General features: G+C 37.0%; 3 protein-coding genes across 8 annotated transcripts; all 3 read right to left on the reverse strand.

Annotated features, from left to right (window-relative positions):
- Positions 1-4,708: 4,708 nt before the first annotated feature.
- On the reverse strand, positions 4,709-10,317 carry LOC116010363 (phytochrome-associated serine/threonine-protein phosphatase). The gene is made up of 10 exons (XM_031249738.1): positions 9,980-10,317; positions 8,210-8,356; positions 8,059-8,126; positions 7,663-7,720; positions 6,576-6,686; positions 6,431-6,481; positions 5,908-6,051; positions 5,738-5,833; positions 5,572-5,643; positions 4,709-5,176 (listed from the first exon to the last, which is right to left on the reverse strand). The coding sequence occupies exons 1-10, from the start codon at positions 10,058-10,060 to the stop codon at positions 5,093-5,095; spliced, it is 912 nt and encodes a 303-aa protein (XP_031105598.1). The 5' UTR covers positions 10,061-10,317; the 3' UTR covers positions 4,709-5,092.
- Positions 10,318-13,119: 2,802 nt separating this feature from the next.
- LOC116009689 (UPF0426 protein At1g28150, chloroplastic) lies at positions 13,120-16,097 on the reverse strand. Its single transcript, XM_031248809.1, has 3 exons — positions 15,937-16,097; positions 15,735-15,854; positions 13,120-13,724 (listed from the first exon to the last, which is right to left on the reverse strand). Exons 1-3 carry the CDS (start codon positions 15,982-15,984, stop codon positions 13,548-13,550), a joined length of 345 nt encoding a protein of 114 aa, XP_031104669.1. The 5' UTR covers positions 15,985-16,097; the 3' UTR covers positions 13,120-13,547.
- An 857-nt stretch (positions 16,098-16,954) lies between these two features.
- LOC116010421 (mitogen-activated protein kinase kinase 3) lies at positions 16,955-22,621 on the reverse strand. Of its 6 annotated transcripts, none has more exons than XM_031249823.1 (12): positions 22,413-22,620; positions 22,155-22,189; positions 21,889-22,043; positions 21,554-21,808; positions 20,444-20,662; positions 20,214-20,351; positions 19,899-20,066; positions 19,419-19,532; positions 18,838-18,945; positions 18,589-18,680; positions 17,410-17,772; positions 16,955-17,301 (listed from the first exon to the last, which is right to left on the reverse strand). In XM_031249823.1, the coding sequence occupies exons 3-11, from the start codon at positions 21,988-21,990 to the stop codon at positions 17,412-17,414; spliced, it is 1,557 nt and encodes a 518-aa protein (XP_031105683.1). In that variant the 5' UTR covers positions 21,991-22,043; positions 22,155-22,189; positions 22,413-22,620; the 3' UTR covers positions 16,955-17,301; positions 17,410-17,411. The 6 variants fall into 6 exon arrangements, with proteins under 6 accessions (XP_031105683.1, XP_031105685.1, XP_031105684.1 ...); XM_031249825.1 differs by having other exon boundaries at positions 22,155-22,307; XM_031249824.1 differs by lacking the exon at positions 22,155-22,189 and having other exon boundaries at positions 16,955-17,334; positions 22,413-22,621.
- Between the last annotated feature and the right edge of the window lie 2,627 nt (positions 22,622-25,248).

The following is a 25,248-nucleotide window of genomic DNA, read 5'->3' on the forward strand; positions in this document are numbered from 1 at the left end:
CAGAAGATTTCGTGGGGCATATGGCCATTGAAGAACAAGTTGAGAGGTAAGTTATATAAAGGGAAGGAGGAAGAAGATGGTGGATCTGCAGGCAAACCATTTGTTGCGGCGGCTTCTACTTCCGACGGTGGCTTCATTCACTGACGGCAGCTCTTCTTCATGCAGTGGCAATCTTTCGTAGGTTGCATGGATTATATTCATGCAATGATGGAAATATTCATGCTAAATAGTTTTATCAGAATGGTTAGACAATGTTTCATTAACCACATGAGAGCTAAAGGTGTTTATGCACATTTTTAAGCACCCAGAGCTTGCCTTAAAAAAAAAAAGAATTTTCTATTGATAAGCACAAAATGAAATGAGTAAATGCTCATCTGATAAGTAAACCTATTTTTTCTTTAAAGAGTGTAAAATATTATCCAATAAACTGTTCAAGCGTATATCAAAGCGAAAAATGACAACTTTATGAATCTGAAATGTACTTTTTGCCAAGAAAATGAAATACCATTAATGGAAAGTCAAGCATGTTTGTCAGCTAAGCTTTTAGCTTGCTCAACATTCCATTGAACATCCATCGCCTCAGTAGCTTTCACCTTAAACGCATTTGGTAATTCAAAAAGATTAAAACCTCGGTCTCGTCCATCTCTAGAAGCAAGCAAGACTTTTGAAGCTATGCAACTACAGCCACCATCAGAAGTGGAAGTCGCTGCAACAAATGGTTTGCCTGCAAATCCACGTACCATCTTCTTCCTCTCAACTTGTTCTTCCAATGGCCATATTCCCCATGAAGTCTTCTAGTCTCCTCCGTCGCGCCCGCCACGGTCAAATTATTGTGCAAGAACGAGAAAAAAAAAAAAAAAAAAAGCAAGCGTAATCGCCTAGTGGAAGTTTGTTCTTGATGAAGAAATGAAGACACCGGTCTAAGATGATTTATTTAGGAATATAGGGTCCACTAAAACACAAAGAAAAAGGTACACATAAGCTAATAACCGATGCCATGTCATCATGGTAAATGGGTAACCTGCAAAAAATTATAGGCAAAAAAAAAAATTACTAGTTTGTGGTTTGAAATATATGTTATGAAAGGTCAATGTGTGACATGAATAATCCAATATAGTTCATGGTGTGGAATGACACTTTAACATCCAATAACACTTTTAGCCAAAGCATTCACTGTTTTGACATTAGAATTGTTACCTTCCAGCTTCAATTTCAGCTTGCCTACCTCACGCTTAGCCATGAAGTTGTGACTAGCACCGGTGTCGATCCACAATTCTTTATAAATCGGAATGTAAATTAAAACAAAAGACAATTTAGTACATATACCACTGAGGCATCCCCTGAGTACAAACACGGAGAGATAATTAACCTCAATAGAGGTTAAAAGAAAAAAAAAAAAAAAAAAGCAATGCCTAAAAAGGGCAAACACGAGCTAGCCCAAGACCGAGACAAACTTTAAGTGAGATATTTAGAGAGAGTTCCAGCCCAATCAAACCAAGTGTTTGCTAGCCCACCAATCTTGTTAATAAATCCATGTTTTCTCAAGCTAAAGCAATCCAACAAAAATTCCATAAGTTCATGTCTTCAATATGCACGGCCCAGCCCAACAAATTTCAAGGAACTGCAAATTTAGCAGCTTAAGATCGGTCCAACAAATAAGTCATGTGGTCATGGCCCAATGAGAGATGACATCAGCCCATGTGTTCACATTTCACATTTTCCACAAATTCCATAGTAAAATAAAAATTGCAATCTGCCAATCATTTTATCTAAATTTTGAGGCCATGTCAGCTTTGAAATTCAACCCAACTTGGGATCTCGATGTGAGTCCTGCTACTCCTGCCCAGCCCAAAAATGAATCTATGCATTCGGAAATGTTGAGAATCGACCACAAACCAATTCAGATCGATGCTACTAATTCCAAGGTTAAGCCGTTCACACACCAAGCATGTTTTGCTTCATATTTTCCAAGAAAAGGCAATAAAGTGACTAGAATTTGAATTTTATTCAAATTTGAACTCCAGCCGCAATAAGTGATTAAATGCACACTACCCACACACATTTATCTCCAAGAAAGCAATTTTCAACGCCATGCAAACGAAAGGTTCCATGCAAGTTACCAACCCATCTTCAGACAGATAAGTGCTCATTTATCTATATTTTCCTCCCTTTCACTAAGCTATTTTTCTTATAGATCATTTCAAATTTAATGAGATTGGGACTAATTTGTGGTTATTTTGCAAGAATTTTGGTTTGGAAAGCTTTGGAAGCAAATATTGAATATTTTCATGCATTTTGGATGCATTTGGAGTCAATGGGAGTCAAGGAGAAGCTATGGAGATGAGTGCAACGCTTCCAAGGGAGCCTAAGAGTTTTATTTTCAATGGTATTGGTCATTTGGGCAAGCTAAAACAAAAGAGAAGCAAAAGGTCAATGTGTTGAAATTCTTCCACTACACGTCGACATCTTAGTAATTGGATGATATCTCAGCCTACAAATATCCAAATTGAGTGATTCTTGTGCCATTGAAACGAAGACTCATAGGGATACAACTCTCATGAAGACCATACATCTTAAAAAGGAAGCCAAAGGGGTCAAAATCGTCCAAACGTACAGATTTTGTCCAAATCTTCCACTGTTTGGTATTTTGACCATATCTCAGCCTAGGAATGTTCAAATGAGGTGGATTTTGCTCCATTAGAAAGCCAACTTAAAGGGATACAACTTTGTTGAAGACCACAAAGGCTAATAAAGTGGTTTTGGGGGTAAAAAAAAATAGCCTAGAAGTTAAAGCAATTGGGACCTCCACCAAAGCTTGGCATCACTGGTTAGAAACATAGTCGCAATCATGACTTTCTCACCATCAGCCACTTTGGCAGCTTTAAAATACTCGTCCATGTCCCACAAAAAGTTTTCCAACTCCTTGGCATTCCGGGCTCCGCCAAAGGCCTTAGGCTCAAGTGCTTTGATCTTTGACAAACCGGAATCAATAGTAGCCCAGGGCTCGTTATGCACAACCCTTTTAAGAAGAGAGATATCCACTTTCAAAACATCTACTTCAGCCTGAGCACTATTAAAGTCGGTTTTGATCGCTGCTTGAAGCTGGTCAATATGCCTACACAGCGACAACACCTTTTTACACATCCATTACACCTCAGTTGTGATACCCTCGATCTCCGAATCAGTATCCTCTTCCCCTTGGGACGTATTACGTGTGTCCTCTACAGGGACATTTGAACTAATCGGGTCATCAACCCAAGGACTCTTCCTATCCCCAATCACTTTGCTCGTTTCTGACATGGTTCACGCAACAATAATGCAACGAACGCTAACCTAGCGCTCTGATACCAACTGTGAGAGCCCGAATTTATTTTTTGCAAAATCCCCCTCGGCATATCTAAATCTCTTAAACAGTTAGCCAACACTTAGTTCACGGGACTTGTTTGGGTTAGCGTGGGTTTACACTCAATGTAAAAGCAATAAATCAACACAACACAATACGGTCTGAAGACCAACCTTATATTTCAATGCTCAGTAAATACAAAGGATTTTCTCGCTCAACAGGCCTACTCACGACCAATCACTCATAGGAGTCATGACTACAACAATGCCTGGGGCAAAGTATATATAGAGGGACAAACGGTTACATGCTAACCATCTAGCCAATCTAGATAAGAATACATTTGAATTTCAAAATCAAAACCTTATCCATCTGCTTAATCGTCAATTTGTTTGGGACCGGAACTACAAGATCAACACCGAGACTTGGACCACGCCATCTCACGTCTGTCTCACACTTAGCCGCGCCGGGACTTGGCTACGGCATCTCAGACACTGTCTCGCTCTAATCAGCAACGTTGCCCTCTTTCGCGCCAAGGTCACGCCAAAACGCACCAAGGAAAATCCGTCTCAACCCGCCATCTGTGTACAAGTGCGGCGAGACCAATCGAGACCTTGCCCATTGACCTTGCCTGAATCCAACGAGTCCATAATCAGCCAAGGCCAACCAACCATAGACTAAATATGAATTAAGAGTCTAACAACTTGGGAGTTGGAGGAAGCTCTACAATCATTGACTATGGTCCACCTTACGGGATAGATAATTTACATGAAGTTCATTATTTTTTTTAATACCAACATAAAATTCATTATTAGTATATTGGATGTTTATTTTTTGAAGGGTTCTTTCAAAAAAAAATTTTTTTGAAGGGTTCACTTATTGTTTATTGAAGATTTGTTTTTAGGTAAAAAAAAATGAACATTTATCCATTACTCACATTACAATATGAATCATAATCCACGATATAATCTGTTGAAGTTGTATAAAACCCAATGCACTACACAGTACACTGCTTCCTATTCTCTTATCATCTAAATGTAGTAATAATACATAAACCTATTTCTTACTCACTCTATAGTCTACACCCACCCTGCTTCCTATTAATATTACATAAACTCCTATTTCTTACTCACTCTATACCCACCCATGTAGACATAGCATGTATTGGAAATACATCATCTATCATTTTCCATTTAAATGCCAAAAATCAGTCATTTTACATGTTTGGAATCATAACATCTACAGATTGTGACTGAACCAAAACAAAGTTTCCTAACTTTATGAATTGATTTACACCAATAGTGTAATAATTTCAGACTCCGGCATCGAAAATTGGCAATTTTTATAGCATCACATAACAATGGCCCCTAACGAAAATCAGTATTCAATAGCAAAATTCAGCTGTCAGAAAATGGCTGCCAAATAATTCTTTTAAGATCGCTTAATCCAAATCAATCGGTCCGTTGAGTATAAAAATAGAACACAGTATAAAATAATTATGAAACATCCAAGGCGGCTATCATCTCATCTTAGATACACAGCACAAACTATTCAAAACTCAATAAGAGTAGCAGGTTGTTGAGCACAATGAGCTAGCTAGCTAGGGTGGGTGGGTGGGTATCTTGTTAGAACAGCAAGCAAGCAAGCCCCCCATATACCGAGCAAACAATTTTCCCACCCATGAGGGGAAGCATCAAGTTCGGAGATTGTATTGCAGTCAATAACAATAGGCAAGCATGTCTGTCAACTAGATCATAAGAAATAAGGAACTCCTGTTCTGGGTCCTCTCATCTGGTTGTTTTCTTCAGTTTCTGTAAAGAACTTCACCTCTCTCTCCTGTGACACACACACACAATATGCAAACATTACAACTTCGGGGGAAAACAATATCCAAATTACATAGATAGAGAAAATGTAGCAAATAAATGAGTTCTCCCAGAATTTCTAATTAATAAAATGTGCAATGCATTTATTATGTCTTCCAATTGTCATTCTGCTGTCACTTTCCAATCATTTAACCTAGATATGAATCTGAAGCCAGTAGGTAAATGAAACACATATGTCCCCCATGCCTTCTTAAATATGCACCAAGATGTTATGCTCAAAAGAAAATAACTCAAATGCAGCAGTTAGCTGTATATAATAAGTTATACACATCAACATTAATGTTAACTCAGAAACTAAAAGAGATAGATGCTAATTAGTTCACTCATGTAACAGGGCATCTGTACCATATTCTCATTGAAGCTCAATATGGAAGCTACATTTCCACACCGATAGCAATAGTTAGGTGCAGACCAGACCTGCAGGGAACAATGAGCAAATTCAAATATCAATATATCATGCCAACAAAGAGTGAGCACAAAATCAAGCTAACCAAAGTTACAAATAGCTTACAGTCACAAGTCCTTTATCTTGAAACATGTACTTAAGGCCTTCCTGGACAAGCTGGTGGGCCCGACAAACGAGATCCAGTTTGTTGATGTGATTAAACTGCCCAAATAAAATTGTATTAATGGTGGAAACAAGATAAGTAACAAATTTTACATATCATAGCCGTCATGTACCTCAGATGTAACCCTTGAACCAAACAGCCACCCTGCTCCTCGAGGACTGACAGCCCATGTTTCAATATCTTCAGGGTCACTCCACATGAGATCACAGAAGGGCCCTTCATGGGGTATTTCACAATTACGCTCGATGACCCTGATCTGCAATAGCAGATATAAACCCTTTAAAGGCAGAAAGAATTGAACATTGAATGTTTAACCAAGAACTACTACAGGTGGATCATTGTGTGACAAAGAAACAGATCTAAAAGGAAAAGCATATATAATCTTTCTTGAAGTCAAAGTCAATTTTAAAATTCAATTATGCTAATAAATGTCCAAATCTTCAGCCTTCATTCCCTTCAACAGACAAGAGAGCAAGCATGTATTCTTCATGGTTCAATGGATAATATGTAAAGCAATGGATCCAACCCATTCAAAATTCAGCTACAACAGGGAACAGGTGCATGAACAAATTCAAGAAGTCATTCATAACAAAGAAGCATAATGTAGGGTCATCAATGTCTAAGATGAAATGTACCTGATCAACAGTTCTAACATCTGGAGAAAGGCCACCATGAACACATAGGACCTGGCAATAATGAGAAGCAGCCTTATTAGTATAGAGATACCGAAAACAATTACTATTGTAACAAAGAAATTGATGGAGGGTAGAGACAGCATACCGTTCCATCTATAATTGCTGATAGAGTTAGATAGTCAAAAACATCTGTGCAGTACCGCCAAGCGTTGGCATTTCCATACTTCCTTTGGCATTCATCATAGAAACCATACACCTATTTTAATGGAAAGAAAAGTCAAAGATAATGCTCATTAGACACTAGAAACTCAGAAAGGTTTCCTTTCTATTGTGTAAATACATCCTATTATGAGAGAAAACAGGTAAATATATTAAAATAACACCAATCAAGCACTAAATGATAAAGAGGCAAAGTTATGGCAAAGTAGATTAAAATGCCTTCTTATTTAGTGCCTATGACTTGCTGGAAGTCCTGAACACTATGATAAGTGGATAATAGTACTCTCATATTAGTTTTTTTTTTTTTTAAAAGTAAAAGCAACTAGGTTATTTTACTCAAAATCTAAATCATACAAGACAGCAATGTTCCAGCCAGCCTGGCTACTCTCTTCACTCCAAAAATAACCTGGAGAAGCATAATGTACATTAAGCAAAGGCACAAAGCTGTAAAACTATGTCAAATTTCACTGTGATTCAGCAAGGCGTAAACCAAGGATATGTATTTGATATTTTGATTCTGTCAAAGACAAAATAACAAATCAAGCCATCCCTGAATGGTACAGCAATCACTGATGTTAATCACAGCAAATTTTGGTTGCAAATAGAAGATATTAAAGGAAGACTGATACTTGGATTGAAGTCACTAAGAGAGCTTCATAGAATTGAATGGAAAGATACAATTCATGGACAGCTGATCCCAAATTCCCAACTTAATTGGAAGAAGGCTTAATTGAGTTCTCTTCCATTTATTTCTATATACACTAACCTAGAGTAAATAAACTTTTAAAAGATGTAGGATTTCCTGCTCTAGTTCTTGTATAGTTGTATTGCAATTAAAAATAATTACAATAACAAAACAAAAAATGAGCACAACCTCATTGCGTCTCTGAGAAACAGATAAAAGATTGTTTGGTGTTATCTGATTGATGGGGTACAAACTTCAAAGCACAACCCACATTTCACAGAGTTAGCTATCCTGAAACCAGAACTGAATTAAGTTAAATGTCCATTACCTGTGTTAGTTGCCTGCTTTCATGATTTCCACGTAAAAGAGTAATATTAGCTGGATATCTGGAAGCAAATAAAATGAGGAAAAATACTGAGTAGCATATAGGTTTGAATAACTATGACAAATAGGAAGCATAGCAAAACAGCTATAAAGGCCAATGGCATTGGTAATCACAACTAATGATATTGCAATTTAACAACAAACTTAGGAAGACATCTACTTAAGTTTGGTCACATTTCAAGCCAAGACTTTTTTGAAATATATTACAATAAAAATACATTTCATTTTCTAAAAAAGTGTCAGTCCAAGCAAACAGTTCATTGATACAAGGGAGAATGTGCGCACCAGCATACATACCATGAGATAAAATTTTACAGTCATAACCTTCTACTAATATTACCTTGCCTTAAGGAGCAAAAGAATCGTGAAAACTTCTAGACTATTATATCCACGATCAACAAAATCACCCTGCCAAGAAGAAGAAATTAAAGATAATATCTAACACTAGTACACTATCATAGTTTTCTTAAGAATGAGGACATAAAACTTACCATGAAAATATAATTCGTTTCTGGTACATGACCTCCAGTCTGGAAAAGTTTCATTAAATCATGAAACTGGCCATGTATGTCCCCACAAACTGTAACTGGACTATTAACAGGCTGCACATTTGACTCCTCAATCAGGATCTCTTTCACCTGAAAAGGTAATTTTGTGTGTATAGGGCAATGCAGATGCGCAAACCCAAAACAGATGCTGAGAATTAAGCACTTTGTTCATTTGTTGTTACAAAAACAATAGAAATCCCTAAAATGACTTCAGTCTAGAATAGGCGCAAAAGACATACTAAATGCCAAACCAATAACCCGTGACATCTACAAGGTAGAGCCCAGCAACAGGCCAAGATATTGATGACATAATTAATGAGTCAACACAGAGTCCAGTATAGCACAACTAATGCCACCTTACTAACAGCCCAAATCTTCCTGCTACTGTGCTACATATTCAATTCAGAAACATGAAAGAAATGTAACATTTTCTCAGTCAAAAATCTCCATAAACAAAATTTCTGTAAGCCAACAATGTCTCAATTAGAAATTACAAATATTTTCAGAAATTGCATCACACTGCAGAAAAGCTTGAAAAGGGATGGCAGGAAATCCTAAGGTTCATACTAGAGTGTTCCTTGAATAAAATAGAGTGGCTTGACTGAAAACCAAGTTTAGGCTGCTTGCACCATTTTTTCCAGGCTTGTAAAAATCCATTCCATTAGTTCTTATAGCCACTTCTAGCAACTTTAATTATATGGATTCAGAAGGACTATGTATGAATTATGATCCAATTCTTTATGCATGGGCAGATCTAAAGAAAGATCAAGTGGGGGCACTTGCTCCACTAAACATTGGAAAAATATTACAGAGTATAATGTCAACAACACTATTATGTTATTCTTTATAGTAATTGCTCCCATTCAAATTTAGAAAAATATTTATATTTATAAATCCACCCCCACTAGTTTGAAATCCTGGGTGCCAAAAAACCTGGAATTGTAGGTTATATTAACTAGTTTCATTTCATTTTGCTTGAAATCGGAGGCAAATTATGCTTTTCAGAGGTCCTAGTCTTGGCAAGAATTGATCTAGTGATATACCAATTTTCATATACTGCAGGTTGTTCAGATCATGGTTAAGAAAAGTCTAGCTAAACCCTAGAATGCAAAAATAAATTCTGGCAAAGAATTTGGAACATAAATTGGTGAAGATTGAAATTTTGCTTGGAATTTAACACAATCGGGCTCTTTGAAATTCCAAAGAAGAGACTTGGAACATCATTTTCTAGAAAGGGAGGGATCATAGGGCATCCAAAGTAATTAAGAACAGACTTCACAAGTCTGCTGTGTATTCAACTATTCACTATCTAATACTCCCTACTTGCAAATATTATACAACAAATCCAATTCAAAAAGAAAAAAATCATTAAACCATGAACTCCCATCTTGAACCACATCCTTCTAACACCATAAATCGTCTTTCAACGTAGGAATACATTAGTGAAAGTAATTCTTTCATCTTGTGGTACCAAGGAATCTCAAGAAATCTGTTCTGTAGTCGAAATTTCAGTACCATGTACCCGAAATATAAATCCCCGAAAAATTATTTTTAAAAAATCCAATGGAAACTGCATAATATTTTATTTTCCTGTCGGGTTAGCTACTGCCTCAAACCACCAGTCACATTCCAAGTATCATATTGGCAGAAAACATAATTCAATGAAAAGAAACCCTAATCGATTGATGAGATACAAAAAAGAAAAAAACATACATATTCGCATAGAAGCTGAAGCTCGTCCTCGGCTAAGTGCTGACCCTCTTTCACCTTCGCTATCCATTGGTCCAAATCCATTTTACCAGAATTTATCGTACCTCTTCTTCAATCCCTACCAGCTCACTTGAGGAGTCAATTGATCGCCAGTCACTATTTCCGTCTCCTGTAGATCAGAAGCCAAGTTGCAGGAAGCGAAAGGAGAGAGCAGAGACAATAGTACTTGAGCTTGTAGATTCCTTGAATTTTTGAAACCCTGGCTGGCTCGCCTTGTGTCTCTTCCTCTCCCTCCCCCTCTCACTTCTTCAGATGCAACTCTTGTTTCTTACTTAGACCCCCATGCTTTTCAAAAACATTAATTTGTTCCCTTCAAATTTGAGATATTACTGCACCTGCACTTTACCACCTATCAGTGGCTATCACCTATGACTAATAATCTAATATTATAAAATTTGATAACATATTAATTTTGATTAATTTAAAATCAAGTTATTTATTGTAATCAAAGTCAAAATGAAAGGAAACAAAAAAGTACTGTATTTATTTATTTATTTATTTAAATGTGAACACTACGTAGAACACTCTTCCTTATTGACTTTATGATTTTGAGTCGGACAACTTAATTCAGATTATCTTTTTACAGTCACTTCGTGGGGATCTATTGGTTCTCTTTTTCATGTTGAGAACGAAACAATTATTCACCCGAGTTAAGAATACGTGAATGGACAACTCAGTTGGTTCCTTACAGTTGTAATGCGAAGTTACACTTAAAATGTGGTAGACTCCTCGTGAACATCAAGCACTAGTCCTCTCATTCCACCTAATAGCAACTGAGTCACCATCATTTACCTCTCTATTATCCTGTTAAGCCGGAGGTAAAGGTATTTTACCTTGCATTATGTGGGCAACGGCAAAAGTACGTCATCCTTGACTTCTGTGGGTTTTATTGATTTATTAGGGTGTGTTTGATTCGTACAATGGAATCGAAATCGGAATGAGAATCAAATAGTTGGTAATGATAATAGATTTTGGTAAAAGTATTTTGCATGTTTGGTAGTAGGGTGGAATTTGAATTAATAGGGAATATTCTCCGAAGACCACAATTATATGGTCGGCCCGAGCCAAATACGATCGGGAAGAAGGAAAGAACCGAAAATACCTCCGTTCAATCTTATTCGCCCGGTCCTCGCTCACCTCCCGACCTTATCCCTTCAGGTCGACCTCCCGAATCTCTAACACCTCGTCATTCACATCAAAGTTCCATCGCCGATGTATGAGTCCCGGTCATAATCAATTGCCCTTTGCAGCCTTCGCAGTCAACTCCATCTCACCCCATGTGTACGGCTACGGCCTAGATTCATCACGATCGGTGCATGCCTTCCACGTGCTTACCATGCCGAAGGCATGGAACCTGCTCCCATGTTGTACTATAATACCCGCATTTAATGCATGAGGGGGACTTTTTTGTTGTTTTCTCATAAATACTAATATGCTCGGAACCCTTTAGCTTATTATTACCTATCCCGAACCGATCTGCTTATCAATTACTATATATTGTCGGTATTCGTCGCCTTGCTATCGTATACGGTTGGTATTTACTCTATCAGGAATGATTATCAATATTGATGTTTGGTTACACTGACACAATAATGAAATATAGGTTTTTAAAATATATAAATAAAATATTAAGGCAATTGATTATAGCAAAAACTTATGTGAGGCCGTCTCACTGTGAATCAGGTCGGGTCGGTTCAAGATGGAAATGTAATACTTATATGTACAAATGGCATACTTATATGCTCAAATGTAATACTAATCATGAATAAAAGTTTTGTTACTTATAAAGGTAAATGTAATACTTTTACTGGGTGTTTGGTTGGAGGGAATTACAATTCCTTTCCCACTAAATTCCCACTTATAAGGGTAAATGTAATACTTTTACATCTGGATTTAAAAATATTACATTTTTTCCCAAAAGTATTATATTTCTCTTATAAGGGCCACTTGCCAACATTATTTATTATGAAAAATGTAATACTTTTTTTTAAAGAACCAAAATCAATTAATAAGGTGAGAGATACAACAGGGAGGAACTCCAACCCAACTACAAAAACCAGTATCCGAACGTGCTGCCTGAGCTAGGGTATGAGCACACACATTCACTGATCTATTGATATATCTAATGGCAAAAGCCTGAAAATTAGAAGAAATAGAAAGACTATCTCTAATCACAATATTGGCGTAAGATAAATCAAGAATATGATCATTGAAGCTACGCCAAACTTGTTGACAATTGGTTCGAATGCAAATTTTCTACCACTGTTCCTCTTTTAGCCAAGAAAGTGCCTCCTTGATTGCAAGAGTTTCGGCGAAATAGGCTTCATTAACGGGTCTTAATGGGCCGGAGATAGCAGCAAGAAAGGAGCCCGTATATGTACGAATTACTGCACCAAAAGATGCAGCATATTCAGTGACCGATGCATCAACTTCACAGTATACCCAGCTAGCATCCATACTGTGGGTTCCTTGAGGCTTCCCTCAAGGAAATGGTAGAATTTTTAACCTTCTGTAGATCACTCCTATACTGCCAATCTTTGTTGTTCCAAAGAGAATTGTTCCTGCTTAACCATATGGTCCATAGGATAGCAATAATTTGACTCCAAAACATGGAATAGCCAATCCTCAAAATTCACCTCAGAAATTTGTGAAGTAGTTGCAATATTGTTCCAGAGAGGTTTAATACTTTTTCTCTTATAAATAAAAAAAAATGTATTCATGATTAGTATTATATTTGAGCATATAAGTATGACAATCGCACGATACTTCGACCCGACCCGACCCGTCTCACGAATAAGGATCCATGAGACGGTCTCACACAAGTGTGACCTATTGATTATAATGTAATGACATCCAAAGCACCAACATGAACAAACAAATCAAAACAAAAATCTAAAAGCACTAATCCTAACCTAAAAATCATATTACTATTTACTAATAAAATGGAATGATACACGTTTTTAATTAGAGAATGAAATTTTTAATTGAAGGAATAATCAAATCTCATAGTTGTGTTTAAAAAAAAATTATCAACTAAACACTAACTATGATTTTGATTCTCATTCATGATGTGTAAACCCATAAACCAAACACACACCCTTACTCTATTCAAAAGTCTCGTACATTTGTACATATACATTTTAGATCATTTGTGCCATTTGTGCCGAAGAATTCTTCCATAAGTGTGATCGTAGTAATCATACCCAGTCATGAGAGGCCTGGGGACTAATGTGCAAACATTTTGGCAAATCTAGAGCAGAAACTTGAGAAGGCATCAAAACTAGGATGCACAAAGTTGTGTCATCTCTGAAATCTATGCTCTGAAGTGGAAAACCAGATACTTTCACACAATTTACATACTGCTTAAGTGAGCAGAACTGCATCAATGTTGATGGCTGTAAATCTTATGCAGTAATCTCTAACACAGCATACCAAAAACATGTCCAGAAGCAGTCTACCCTTTACATTATAAGAGGTTTCAATAATGCTTTATTCGTAAATTGGAATGAAATCATTCAATCTCTATCTGTTGTGGGGTTTCTTCTGATTCGATTTCAGTGGCCTGAATTTCTTCAGCTGTAATTCCCGAAGCCTCCACAGTTTTAGTAACCCATTCCTTGAGAGGATCTTCATTAAGATCAAGTCTTAAAAGGCCTGCAAACACCCCTCCCATGAAGGCTATGGGCTCCTGGAAAGAAAGAGAAACTTGACATCAGATAACCAGCTCTGCACAAAATTTTAAAACTAAAGAGAGAGAGTGTGAGTGAGTTCTTCCAAGCAAATTCAAAATAGTCTCCATACACCATGAAGACAACTTCTAACAATTCACCATGAGAGACATGAAACCTAATTATTTGAGAACCACTTATCAAGTAACGCCAGCAATGTTTATTCATGGGAACTGAACCTATTGACCTATTATAAGCACACTGAGAAAAATGAAACTTCTTTACTCGGTAAATTTTCTTTCTTATAAATCATAAAAAGCTTTAGTTTAATCATGATTTCATTTCAAATGTTTATTAATGATCAATTCAGTCATGAATTTAAATGTTTTTTGTGACCAGCAATATTTTCCAGCCACTTGTTGGTTTAAAATATGTGAATCAAACAAGACAAACCCATAGAGCAAATTTGGTAAACCAAGCCAAAAGTAAGTTTAAAAAATAAATCATTGTTCTATCTGTAAGTCAAAATTTGCAGGCAAACCAACACAGCTCTCCACCATATAGTCACTTGCCCACTTTGACGGCACAAACTCTTATTCTAGCAATCGGATCTTTTCAGGTGAGCACCTCCTTAATCTATCAGGTGCTTGCTTGATGTTTTCCTTATTTTAGTTCTCAAAAGCATTTTTCCACTAATTCCTTAGTGAGATGGATTTATCCCTCCTAACATATATTTGCAGCAGTGGAGGATGGCTTTTAAGTTGCCTAAGCTGCAGGACACTTCCTGTCAACCACATAAATAGGTAGAGATTATTTTGATATATAATTTTATTTTACTTTTTCAGCGATGACCTAGTATTAATTCTACACCTCACAGTCTGACACTCATCCAGAGAAATATCAGGTAGCCCATTATCCACATAATCGAAGATCTTAGGAGTGTTTTCAAGACCCCCCCCCCCCTCCCCTTCCTCAATGGGGTTATACCCTCTCCATCAGCTTCCCAGTAAAATTTTGAATTTTGCCTAAAGCTAAGCATTGAGCTAACCCGTTCAATCTCCTTACCTGCTAGGGGTCCACCATTGGCGGAGGATTCTTTTTTTTTTTTTTTTTTTTTTTTTGAGTACTACTGACTCTGTTACAATGTAGTATCTGTTCATAGCTACTTTCTCAACTTACTGAAGCACAAAGAGTTAACAGTTGCCTCCACTGAGACTTGAACCCACTCACATCATCCATGTGGGAGTGTAAACCGGGACACCGGGTGCCACTAGACCACAAGGTCTTTGGCGAGGATTCTTTTCTTAGTTAAGCTGAGTTTTAAATTTTACAAAGAATTGATCTTGGTTAATTAATTGAATTTGTGTTAAGGTGTCCTCTGTTACACAGATTCTCCAAAACCTCCCGGGGAACCTATATCAACAGAATCTAACACAAGTGCAGGTGTGTGGGATCCATGGAAGATCCTTCCTGGTGATTACATTTCCTAAGGCAAAGGACAACTATCTTTCTCTGTTGATGTATAGAAGGGGATGGAGAAATAGAAACCACCCCTAATGCATAGGGAAGAACTTATCTTTCCATTAGCCTCAATCCCGATCCCCATAACCACGCAAACTAAGAATGAAAGGAAGTGCTGATCAACCAAGGCTTGCATGCCCACTTCCTTTCATTCTATCTAAAGAGGCATCTACCTCAATCAGCTGGCATTCAATAGCCAATACATGAAGTACAATTGGCCAGCTCTACTGAATAGCTTCATAGAAACAATCAACTCCTATACAAAGATTGGGCATTCAAAATGATGATAGATCTACAAGAACTAGAAAGAAACAACATCTGTCTGTTAAATTCTATGAGAAAGAAACGCCAAAAAAAAATAAAATTATAATAATTAAAGTTACAAGCCGTTTGAAGAGAGTTTAATGGAAACCCATCTTAGCTACAGAGTAACAACTAATGCACATGTTGCAGGAACAAGAAAAAGGGCGGGCTGAATTAGAAAGAATCACAGCATAATTAGAAAGTACCTTTAGAGCTTCTTTGAGAATAGGTTGTTCCTGGATTGGGTTGAAGAAACAAGCTTTAACCCCAACTGAGTTCTTACCTCTTGCGGCATAACCAGATTTCCAATTCTGGCGAAGATTTCGCTGAGAATGATATCGTGACACATAAACAAAAGAGCAAAACCAAACCAAAATAAGGAAGAGAGAATAAAGGAACTGAACTCACATTCGCTACAATCAACGGTGATGAAACACAACCGAGTACGATAGACATGACGGAAATGGAGATTGAGATTCACCTCCTTTCTTTTGTGAGTTTGTTCCCTCTCTTCCTCTAATTCTATTGCTGCTCATTTACTGTATTCTATTACCGCTATCAGTTACACGTAAACCACTAAACCGTCATATTAACTCTTTTTGTAGCTTGCAAAAAAAAAAAAAAAAAAAAAAAAAAAACTCTTTTTGTAATGTTGTGATTGATCACTGTATTGGTCTTTTATATTTATCGAATCAACGAAAAACATCAAAACGATTGAACGCACAACCGAAATGTGTAGAATTAGCCTAAGTAACAATCCCATCAAAAAAGGACGGTTGAGTTGTGAGTTGTGACCCTGATAATCATTGCATTATGCTATTGTTATCGGTTCAGTATTAATAGCATCCCAAGTGTGGCTAAAAAAGATAAATAGAAGGGAAGGGAAAAAGAAAAAGAAAAAGAAAAAAAACAAAACAAAACAAAACAAAAGAGGAAAAACATAATTTGAAAAAAAAAAAACAAAAAACAAATGAAGGTTAATCTGTGGAATGCACGCGCCCAACTGGTCGCTTGTGTAATGCACGTGCCCAACTGGTTACTTGTGGTGCTTTTCACGTAATTTGGGAAGAGTTTGTTTTTTTGGGGTGGGTTCCACTTTAGAGAAAAAAAAATTAGATCTTTGTGATTGCCCTAAATTTATGATAACTTAAATATTTAATTAATTGTTAATTAGATCAATTTTTGTTGAAAACAATAAATAATACCAACACAACTTTGGTATGAAGATATTTATTTTAGTGATGAGAGAAACTTGGAGTCACTATCTAAAAATGTACACTAATAAACTCCATCTTGTAACTCTCGCTAGCAAACTACTACAAATAGGTAAATCAACCTATATTGCTTATAGTTGACCAGGTCAAACAAAAAAGTTCGATAGTTTATGTTTCAAACTATAGCTCATTTGTCTATGGAGCCAGCAAACTACTACAATTACTAGATTTTATTAGCCTTCACCAAAGATGTACACAATTGGGAGTTTGGGACTAAAGTAGGCAATGCCCTTTTGCATAAAATGATACAAACATCACATGACAATGTAGCCCACCCAAAAAGGACCAACAACAACACACGGCATAATTTGAGAAATAACATTAGTAATGCAGAGAGTAGTTATTTTATGCGGACGGATGTGGTAATTATCAACCAGTACAACCCAAAACCTACATTTGCTTCTTGGCACAATTGTCAGCAACAGATTGATATCAGATGGTCATCTGGGAAATCTTCATTGGGAAAAACAGGGCAAGAACCGCGAGATGATGTCACATCCTGAATGGATTTTTCATAGACAAGTAATTGTAACTGCAATGTGTAGGAACAGCAGACTGCTGTCACAAGAACTATGTTAAACCATGTTTATATAATTTACAGCTTTACCTCTATTGAGCAATATGAAGCTCTTGTTTGGTTATGAAGTAGCGCCCAATGGCACTTCCCTGTTCTATCATGAACTGCTCCTGAAATGTCCCCATTCTCTTGCTGGGTAAATCCAGAGAGAGATCTTTAAAATTCGGCATGCCCTCAACTTGTAGACCATCCCCACATATGAGAAACTGGTTACCAACAATAAATGATCCCGAAACACGAATCGCAACTCCATCTTGACCATAAGCACGACACTGGAGTTTCTCCACAACATGCACAAGCTTTTCTGGAGGCCATTCACCAGCCAGTGTACTTCGTATACTTGATAATGTTGTAAGTATATCATTTGGCCCAACAGATTCTTTCCCAGAAAAACTGTAATATGATGGGTACAAGCAAAAAAGGGAAAATTCTTATCCTTCCTTTCTGAGATTCATTTTGTACAACAATTACAGAGTACAAGACAAGTTAGTAGATTTACAGATTTTTAAAAAAGAAATCATAGTTTTTATTAATCCACCTGTGCTAAATTAATTATCTTAAGTTTACTTGACATGTCTATTAAGATAAATGAATTGATATTGTATAGTTCATTACGTTTGAGTCAACTAAATGCTGGGTGAGAACAAATTGGCTAATTTTGCAACAAAAAAGAAGAAGAAGAAGAAGAAGAAGAACAAATTGGCTAAAAAAGTAAGTTAACGTATTTTGAATTGTTTGGACTTCCAAAGTGTAAAGTTTGTCACTTAAACTTCAGGTGTACAGCCACAATATCTTTTAAAATAAAAAGGTCAACATTTTGGGATGGCCCACAATGGAAATTGGATAACCAATTTACCATTTGAGACACCATGCTAATGATGGATGCCATGTAAAAACACTCACATAGCTGAAATTAGACCCACAAGGACTTCAAGAACCTATTGAGCACTACTATCATAGTTTCATAGAACTCGGTGCAAATTCAAGATCAGGGTCAAAAGTGTGACTTAGCTATTGAAATAGGGTCAAAAGTAAAATTTACTCACTCAAACATGCTTCGAAAATAGTAGTGTCATAGGACCTGTATTAGTGTATTACTAACTCAAAAGACAAATTAAAATTAATTCAATTTTCTTCTTTTTGCAATGGCTAAATCTTGAGGTTATAGAATAAAATGCCATGGGAGATATCATATCACATTCCTCTTACCTGAAAATGGAGGATTCTCTATATAGTGTCCTAGTATGTTGCCAAAGGTCATCTGATCCGTCGAACAATAAATAGTAGTGTATCGTGAACATCTAGAAGAAGACAATACAAACCAAAACAAATAATAAGCTAAATAAACATCAACAACATGAAATGAATGTGCATTAACTAAACGCTAGTTACTAGTAAAAACAATATGAGTGCATATAGGTAAACATAGGACCACTAACAGAAAACTATTCGACTCACCTCTGCCAGATCCTTCATCTTCTGTGTTGGATCAAAAATGCTTCTGACAAATGCACCCAAGTCAACTCCAGAATCCACATACTTGGTAATGAATGGGTGTGAAAGAAGCTACAATTATATGAGCAAGTAAAAGAGCAACGAACAGTAAGCATTCATTTCACAGATAGTAATTACTAGAAAATAAACAAAAAATGTACCCAGAACAGAATACCAGCAGCCTAAACCAACAACTTCAACCTGGAGATGATTAGGATATGATTACTCTAATTCGATCTAACAAAAACCAGAACATAACATGACCATAAATGGCTTTCTCATATGTCAAAATTAATAATCTACAAAAGGGATGGATAAAAGACTTTCCTATGCAGAATAGTTCTAAATCACTTGATGAAGGGAATAAGTACGATTGTTCAATGCTAGCTTAAAAAAGCTAGCCAAGAAATAGTAGCAAAAGCGAATACAAAGATGGTGTAAACTTTCAAATACAAATACATTTACAGGAAGGGTATAAACAACAGCATTTCTAGCATGGCAAATATCTAATTTACATCACGCATATGATATAACTTTTTTCTCACCTCCTCTGCTGTTGGCCTGGTATCTGGATTTTTTTGAAGACAAGCATCAACAAATGAGCAAAACTCTGGAGAAAATTCATGGCGCAATAGTGTTGGAGAAGGATCATCAAGGATCTGTCATCAAAGGATGCATCAGAAAAACAGATGAGAGATGCAACTATGCAAAATCATATCATGATAGTTTTTGTTTAAAAATAGAAGTGAAATATAAATAGTAATGTAACATACAAAAATATGGAACAGTTGAATTATTATTTATAGTCTTTACAAGCATATGGTGAAAAGGGAACACGGGAAAGAGAATATCTAGTATCATGCAGATTTGGCATGTCACGTATGCACAGAATTACACTCTTTTAGAAGTCTGAAACTCTGAATATAAGAAGTAGCAATAATCTTAGGCAGAATTGAAAAAGAACTAATGATGATCTCATAACATAGGATGATTATAAGAGTGCAAGGGAAAACTTAAAGTACAACCTGCAACATGAGGTTAACAGGCCCTTCATTAGCTGAATATGGGAATTCACCCGTGCCACATTCAAAAAGTGCAAGTCCAAGACTCCAAATGTCAGCTGGATAAGAATAATTTTCATTTCGAATTCTTTCAGGTGACATGTATGTAACAGTACCAACGAAGGTAGCACACTGTCGGAAAAGTTTAGAGATTATTAAGTTAGTCAAAACAACCAAAACATTAATTCATCTTCCAAGACATGAAATTTATTGTTTTATTTTCACTTGGTGGAAAGTTGAGGACTAATTAGGTGAATATTTAAGTGTTAATCCACTAACCATTGCCATTGAGTTCTCTAAACCAGCACTTATACCGAAATCTGTTATCTTTGGCTCCCCCTTGAGATTGACAAGTAAATTTGCTGGCTTTATATCTCTGTGAACCAAATGGCGAACTCCATGCAAATAACTAAGCCCCTTAACAAAGAATGAAACACCAATAAATATAGCTGCAAAGAGCATATGGCATACAGTAAAACAGAAGAATAAATATGAAGATAAAGCCTTACTTGTAAAAGCTTCTGAACCATGGAAGATAGTATTGGTTCTGGTATGCGTTTACGTAATCTTATGATATCAGCTAAAGACCCTCCGTCCATGTATTCTAGAGCTATGCTTATTTGCCCAGAATCTGGAGTATAAAATGCTCCATAGAATTCAACAAGACCTTGATAACAAGGTGCCTCACACAAGGTTCTTATTTCAGTAAGAAGCTGTTGCCTTTTCTCCTAATGTGCAAAAGTGGACATCTGTGTGAGATACATAATGCACAAGGCAGAATTGCCTTTTCTTATATTTAAAATGTAGAATGCATGACCTTTTCTCTTAGATATTGTTTGTAATGTATTCATTACATGCTCCAGGACTTTCAACATTGATCAGTACACAGATGGATATTGCAATAGCATTTGTAGTACTCTATCAATACAACATTTATCATGCCTAATTAGAAGCTAATTAGATATGGAATTGCTAATAAAATATTTGTTGGGAAAATTGCACTTTTCGTCCCTAAGTTATAGGGTAATTATAGAATCCGTCCCTAAGTGTTGGTCATACTCACTTTTCGTCCCTAAGTTATCATTGACGTTGCACTTTTCATCCCTTTAGTAATAAAACATTAGGGATGAAATTTGCAATTTTAGTATAACTCAGGGACGAAATGTGAGCACGAAAGGACGAAAAGTGTAACGCCAATGACAACTAAGGGACGAAAAGTGTAACGCCAATGACAACTTAAGGACGAAAAGTGTAACGCCAATGACAACTTAAGGACGAAAAGTGAGCATTATCAACCGTCAGGGATGAATTCTACAATTACCCTATAACTTAGGTATGAAAAGTGCAATTTTCTCATATTTGTTTTAGGAGTCATTCACTAGAAACTCACCCTTTTTCTTGAAGGAAAAAGAAAGATGGTCAATGAGGACTATCTAAGTGAAAGCAATAGCTCATGTATATTGTATACATTCATGACATTATTGAAAACTGCTAATGTCATAACAATGCTTACTTCCTAATACAGTTCATGTGACAAATTTTCTAATAATCAGAGACAACAAGAAATTAAGATCAGGTTACAGCACCAGCCAAGATTTAGAAAAGTAACACGAAGGAACCTTCTCAAAGATATTAATCTTCTTCAAGGCAATTATTCTGTGAGTGGGTATATGAATAGCTCTCTGTACAACACTGCTTGCACCACTTCCTATGGCTCCAAAAACCCTCATCTCATGTGAAGCACACCTATATGTCTTTTCACCATGATCAGCATCATCAACTGGCCATGAAGTGCACTTTTGCAATCCAAGCTCATTAAAGTTGTACACACCGTATGATTGACTCAACAAATTCAAGGTACCCCCATCAGAAAGCTGTGTATAAAGAAAGAGTTACTCATTAAATATTACTCGTAAATTTTAAAATCAAGGTTAGCATACAGAGATTGACTTACCATGTATGAGTCAGAAGGATCCAATGTTGATCCAGATGAGAATCCTTTTTCAGCATCAAAAAGTGGTACAAGCTTCTTTTTTAATTCTTCCAATCCAGCCATGGCCTATTGAACTTTAACTCAAAAAGTATTATACACAACAAAATCAACTTTCCCTGGCCAACGAAACATTAAAAAAAAAAAAAAAAAAAAAAAAAAGACTTCGTGAGTCTCTTGAAGTTGCTGTCACACCAATTGCAAAGATTGGAACTTTTCAGTCTTTAAACCTGTAAGTCGAGAATGCAGTTCAACAATCCCACCGCTTCAATGCATGAATGCATAAAAGAAAGGGGAACTCATTCATTAATTGAATTTAGGAGATTCAGAGCAAATACTGATCAACAAAAGGAATTCTTCCAGAGAACCGATATCATGCAAATCTGATAAAGTATTCACAAATTCTATGAGCTGATTGATGGCCATGGCTGCCTACGCAAGAAACTGCCGTTACAAATTATGATGCAAAATCAGTGGATTTGAATTACCTTCTAGCAACGTTAATATAGTGAATTTCTGGGATTAATGACAACTACATCGTCGCGATGCGCTCCTTAGTCCTTTCTTCATCTACTCTGCGAGCATAAACCCTGAAACCTCCGCATGGAATTTCATGCCTTGCCGATTCCACCGTCAAGACGTGTATAAGAGCTAATAACAAGCTTTCTACCGTGTATGTCGTTTTCTACATATTCAATGCACCCAAAATAAATTTTAAAAAGTATATTAAAAGTAATTGCACACGCCACATGGATTTAAATACTTGTGGGTGAGATTTGAGATTTCAATTTTATTGAGTCCTTTTTAATATTTTTAGAGTTTAAGGATTACAAATCTAATAAATTAAAGTTTAAGGTACTTTATTTAAAGATTAGGTACATGGCTAAATTTTTTCAGGGGAAAATGGACATTTTTCTTCCTAAATTATAGCATTTTTTTTCTTCTGAATTATTATTGATGCGGTAAATATAAGAGATATATGGATAAGTCTGCGAATTCAGATTTGACTTGTAAGATTATATAAGTGATTAAGCTTGGGAAAGATGACAGTGAGTCCGAGAGTCTCGAACTGATTATGGTTAGATGGAAATGCCCAAAAGTCCTCCATAAAGGTATTAAATACGCTATTTATAAGGGTGTGAAGGGAGCACATGCCAGGAGTTGACATGTGTGACACGTGTGACTCATGCACATGGCCGATTGGAGGCGTGGTCAATTTCCCCCACGTGTGCGAAGATTCTTGACGTCCATCTTTATTCCGCGATTGGGTAGAACTAGAGAAATAAGGTCATGTGGCCCAGTCGGGTTGATCATCTCAAACCCATTGGGTACGGTTCCGATTGCAAGGTGAGGCGGAAGGTATATGCTGATAAGTCACATCCTCGGTCTAGTATAAGGTCAGACTATGTGGGTATGGTTCCTCATGATGAATTGACTTGATACCGAGCAGGTATGCGGTATGTATAGGTAGGTATATCTATAGAATATTCCCTATCAATTATGTATTCACATTAGCCCCTTAATTATTTTAAAAGATATAATTTTTCCTTTTTTTTAAATGCTAAATTGACATTTTTACCCATTAAAAAAAGTATTTCATTTATTTGTCTTTCTCTAACAAATTAGTGCTTATATGTCGGAATCAAAATAAATGTAAAAAAGAACATACATCATTTGAAAATATTATAATTATAAATTTAAGCTAATACGAGCAACATAATTGATAGGGATTATTCCCCGATCTCCCAAGTATTTCTTCCCGATCTATACATTTGGTCGGTCGGCTTCCCATCCTGACCTACCCGCGCCCTGTGCCCGACCTCCAGCCGTAGAGAAGTCATTTTACGGTCCCCGGGCCTATGCTCGGATTGACAGGGGCGAGCACTGAACCATAGGGAGTTCCCCCCTATATATGGTCGAGGTTGTTGGCTTTACGACATTTGGCTTTCGAGTACAGGACCCGCCTTTAAACCGGTACATGCCCGCCACGTGGCCGCCATGCCGTAGGGCCGGTACTTGTCCCCTGACAGTCTATAAATACCGCATTTAATGTTGTGGTGATGACTTTTTGGTTGTTTTCTATGTAATAGTCAAGTAGCCCGAGAACCTCTAACCCATTGTCATGTAGACCGAGCTGCCCTAGGGTATTATGTCATTGTACCCGTTTGTCCATTAATAAAGAGTCTTTCTATCATATTTTGTCCCGAGTACCTTTATCCCGTATTCGCGTATTTACTCTATCAATAATTAAGACAAACATACAAAATTCATTAATACTAATTAATTATAATATAATTAATGTTATAATAACAAGGTCATTATTGGTTTGGTTTGGCACGATGGGACTTTGGCTTGGTTTCATGGGCGCAAGTGTGGGCTTGGTTTGGACAAGGTAAGCTGGGCACGGCCTTGGTCAGCATGCAGAGACGGTGTTGGTGCATGACTTGACTGGGATGGTGCGAGACTTGACACGCTGTGATTAACCAAGTCTGAGCGTGCGACCAAGACGGTTAGCAGACAGTTGGTAACTACCCTCGAAAGATGCTAAGGCATGTGGGATGGTTGGGAGTGGTTTGCTAGGTGTCCCTTACACGAGATTGGCACATGTTGTGCGGTTGGAGGGTTCCTAAAAGCAAGCTTTAGCGGGCTGATTATGTGGGATCTAGACAATTTTGCTAGTGAGTGGTCTAGACCAATTTTATTAGTTTTGGCTAGCCGGTTAGCTTGTAATCGCTACCATGTATAAATACTCACCCTTGACAACTTGAGATAGCAGTCGAGAGCGCGTGAGGTTGAGATCCTGTTGTAATTGCTTAAGTTGCTTAGCAATACAAAGGTTGGCTTCGGCTATAACTTGTGTGTCCATCCTAGTGTGTTTGTCCCTTGTTTCCCCTATACACTAAGCCTATGAAATAAAGTGTTGCAACGGCTGATTGCCTTGTGTTATAGGCAAGCCGGGCGATTTCGAGTTTGGCTAAGTTGTGCGTAAATTCAGTCCATTTCACTAGGCAACCATGTTCTGGTTCCCCAACTCCACCATACCAAACCAACCATGCCCAATGTCATCATTGCCTCGACCAATCACCTGCGCCCACACCACGGTCAATGGCTTGCTATGAGGTGTCACAGTAGCGAGCGAACAACTTTGGTGCCCCTCCACTTTGCACTTTTACATTTGTTCTTGATAGAAAAATGTATTATTCATACTAAAAGCACTACATATTGTTTATTAATTGATGTGATGTTTTTTTTTCATTGGCTACACGTAGAGCTATAATACGGGGTGGCAGGCCAAAAAAGTCCGCTCCTTGGCAGGCCTGGGTT

Source organism: Ipomoea triloba, chromosome 2 (genome assembly GCF_003576645.1).
Source record: "Ipomoea triloba cultivar NCNSP0323 chromosome 2, ASM357664v1".
Lineage (NCBI taxonomy): Eukaryota > Viridiplantae > Streptophyta > Magnoliopsida > Solanales > Convolvulaceae > Ipomoea > Ipomoea triloba.

What these genes read in the sequence shown, in the direction of transcription:
- LOC116010363 (XM_031249738.1), bottom strand. Translation starts at nt 10,060, where the DNA reads ATGGATTTGGACCAATGGATAGCGAAGGTGAAAGAGGGTCAGCACTTA. An exon ending in TTCAGCTTCTATGCGAATAT is followed by an intron (nt 8,357 to 9,979) that starts GTATGTTTTTTT and finishes TTACCTTTTCAG; the next exon opens with GTGAAAGAGATCCTGATTGA. An exon ending in ATGTTAGAACTGTTGATCAG is followed by an intron (nt 6,052 to 6,430) that starts GTACATTTCATC and finishes CTGCTATTGCAG; the next exon opens with ATCAGGGTCATCGAGCGTAA.
- LOC116009689 (XM_031248809.1), bottom strand. Translation starts at nt 15,984, where the DNA reads ATGTCTATCGTACTCGGTTGTGTTTCATCACCGTTGATTGTAGCGAAT. An exon ending in CACCGTTGATTGTAGCGAAT is followed by an intron (nt 15,855 to 15,936) that starts GTGAGTTCAGTT and finishes TATCATTCTCAG; the next exon opens with CGAAATCTTCGCCAGAATTG. An exon ending in TTCTCAAAGAAGCTCTAAAG is followed by an intron (nt 13,725 to 15,734) that starts GTACTTTCTAAT and finishes CTTTCTTTCCAG; the next exon opens with GAGCCCATAGCCTTCATGGG.
- LOC116010421 (XM_031249824.1), bottom strand. Translation starts at nt 21,990, where the DNA reads ATGGCTGGATTGGAAGAATTAAAAAAGAAGCTTGTACCACTTTTTGAT. An exon ending in TGGTTCAGAAGCTTTTACAA is followed by an intron (nt 20,352 to 20,443) that starts GTAAGGCTTTAT and finishes TTCTTTGTTAAG; the next exon opens with GGGCTTAGTTATTTGCATGG. An exon ending in AGAGAATCCTCCATTTTCAG is followed by an intron (nt 17,773 to 18,588) that starts GTAAGAGGAATG and finishes ATCATATTACAG; the next exon opens with TTTTTCTGGGAAAGAATCTG.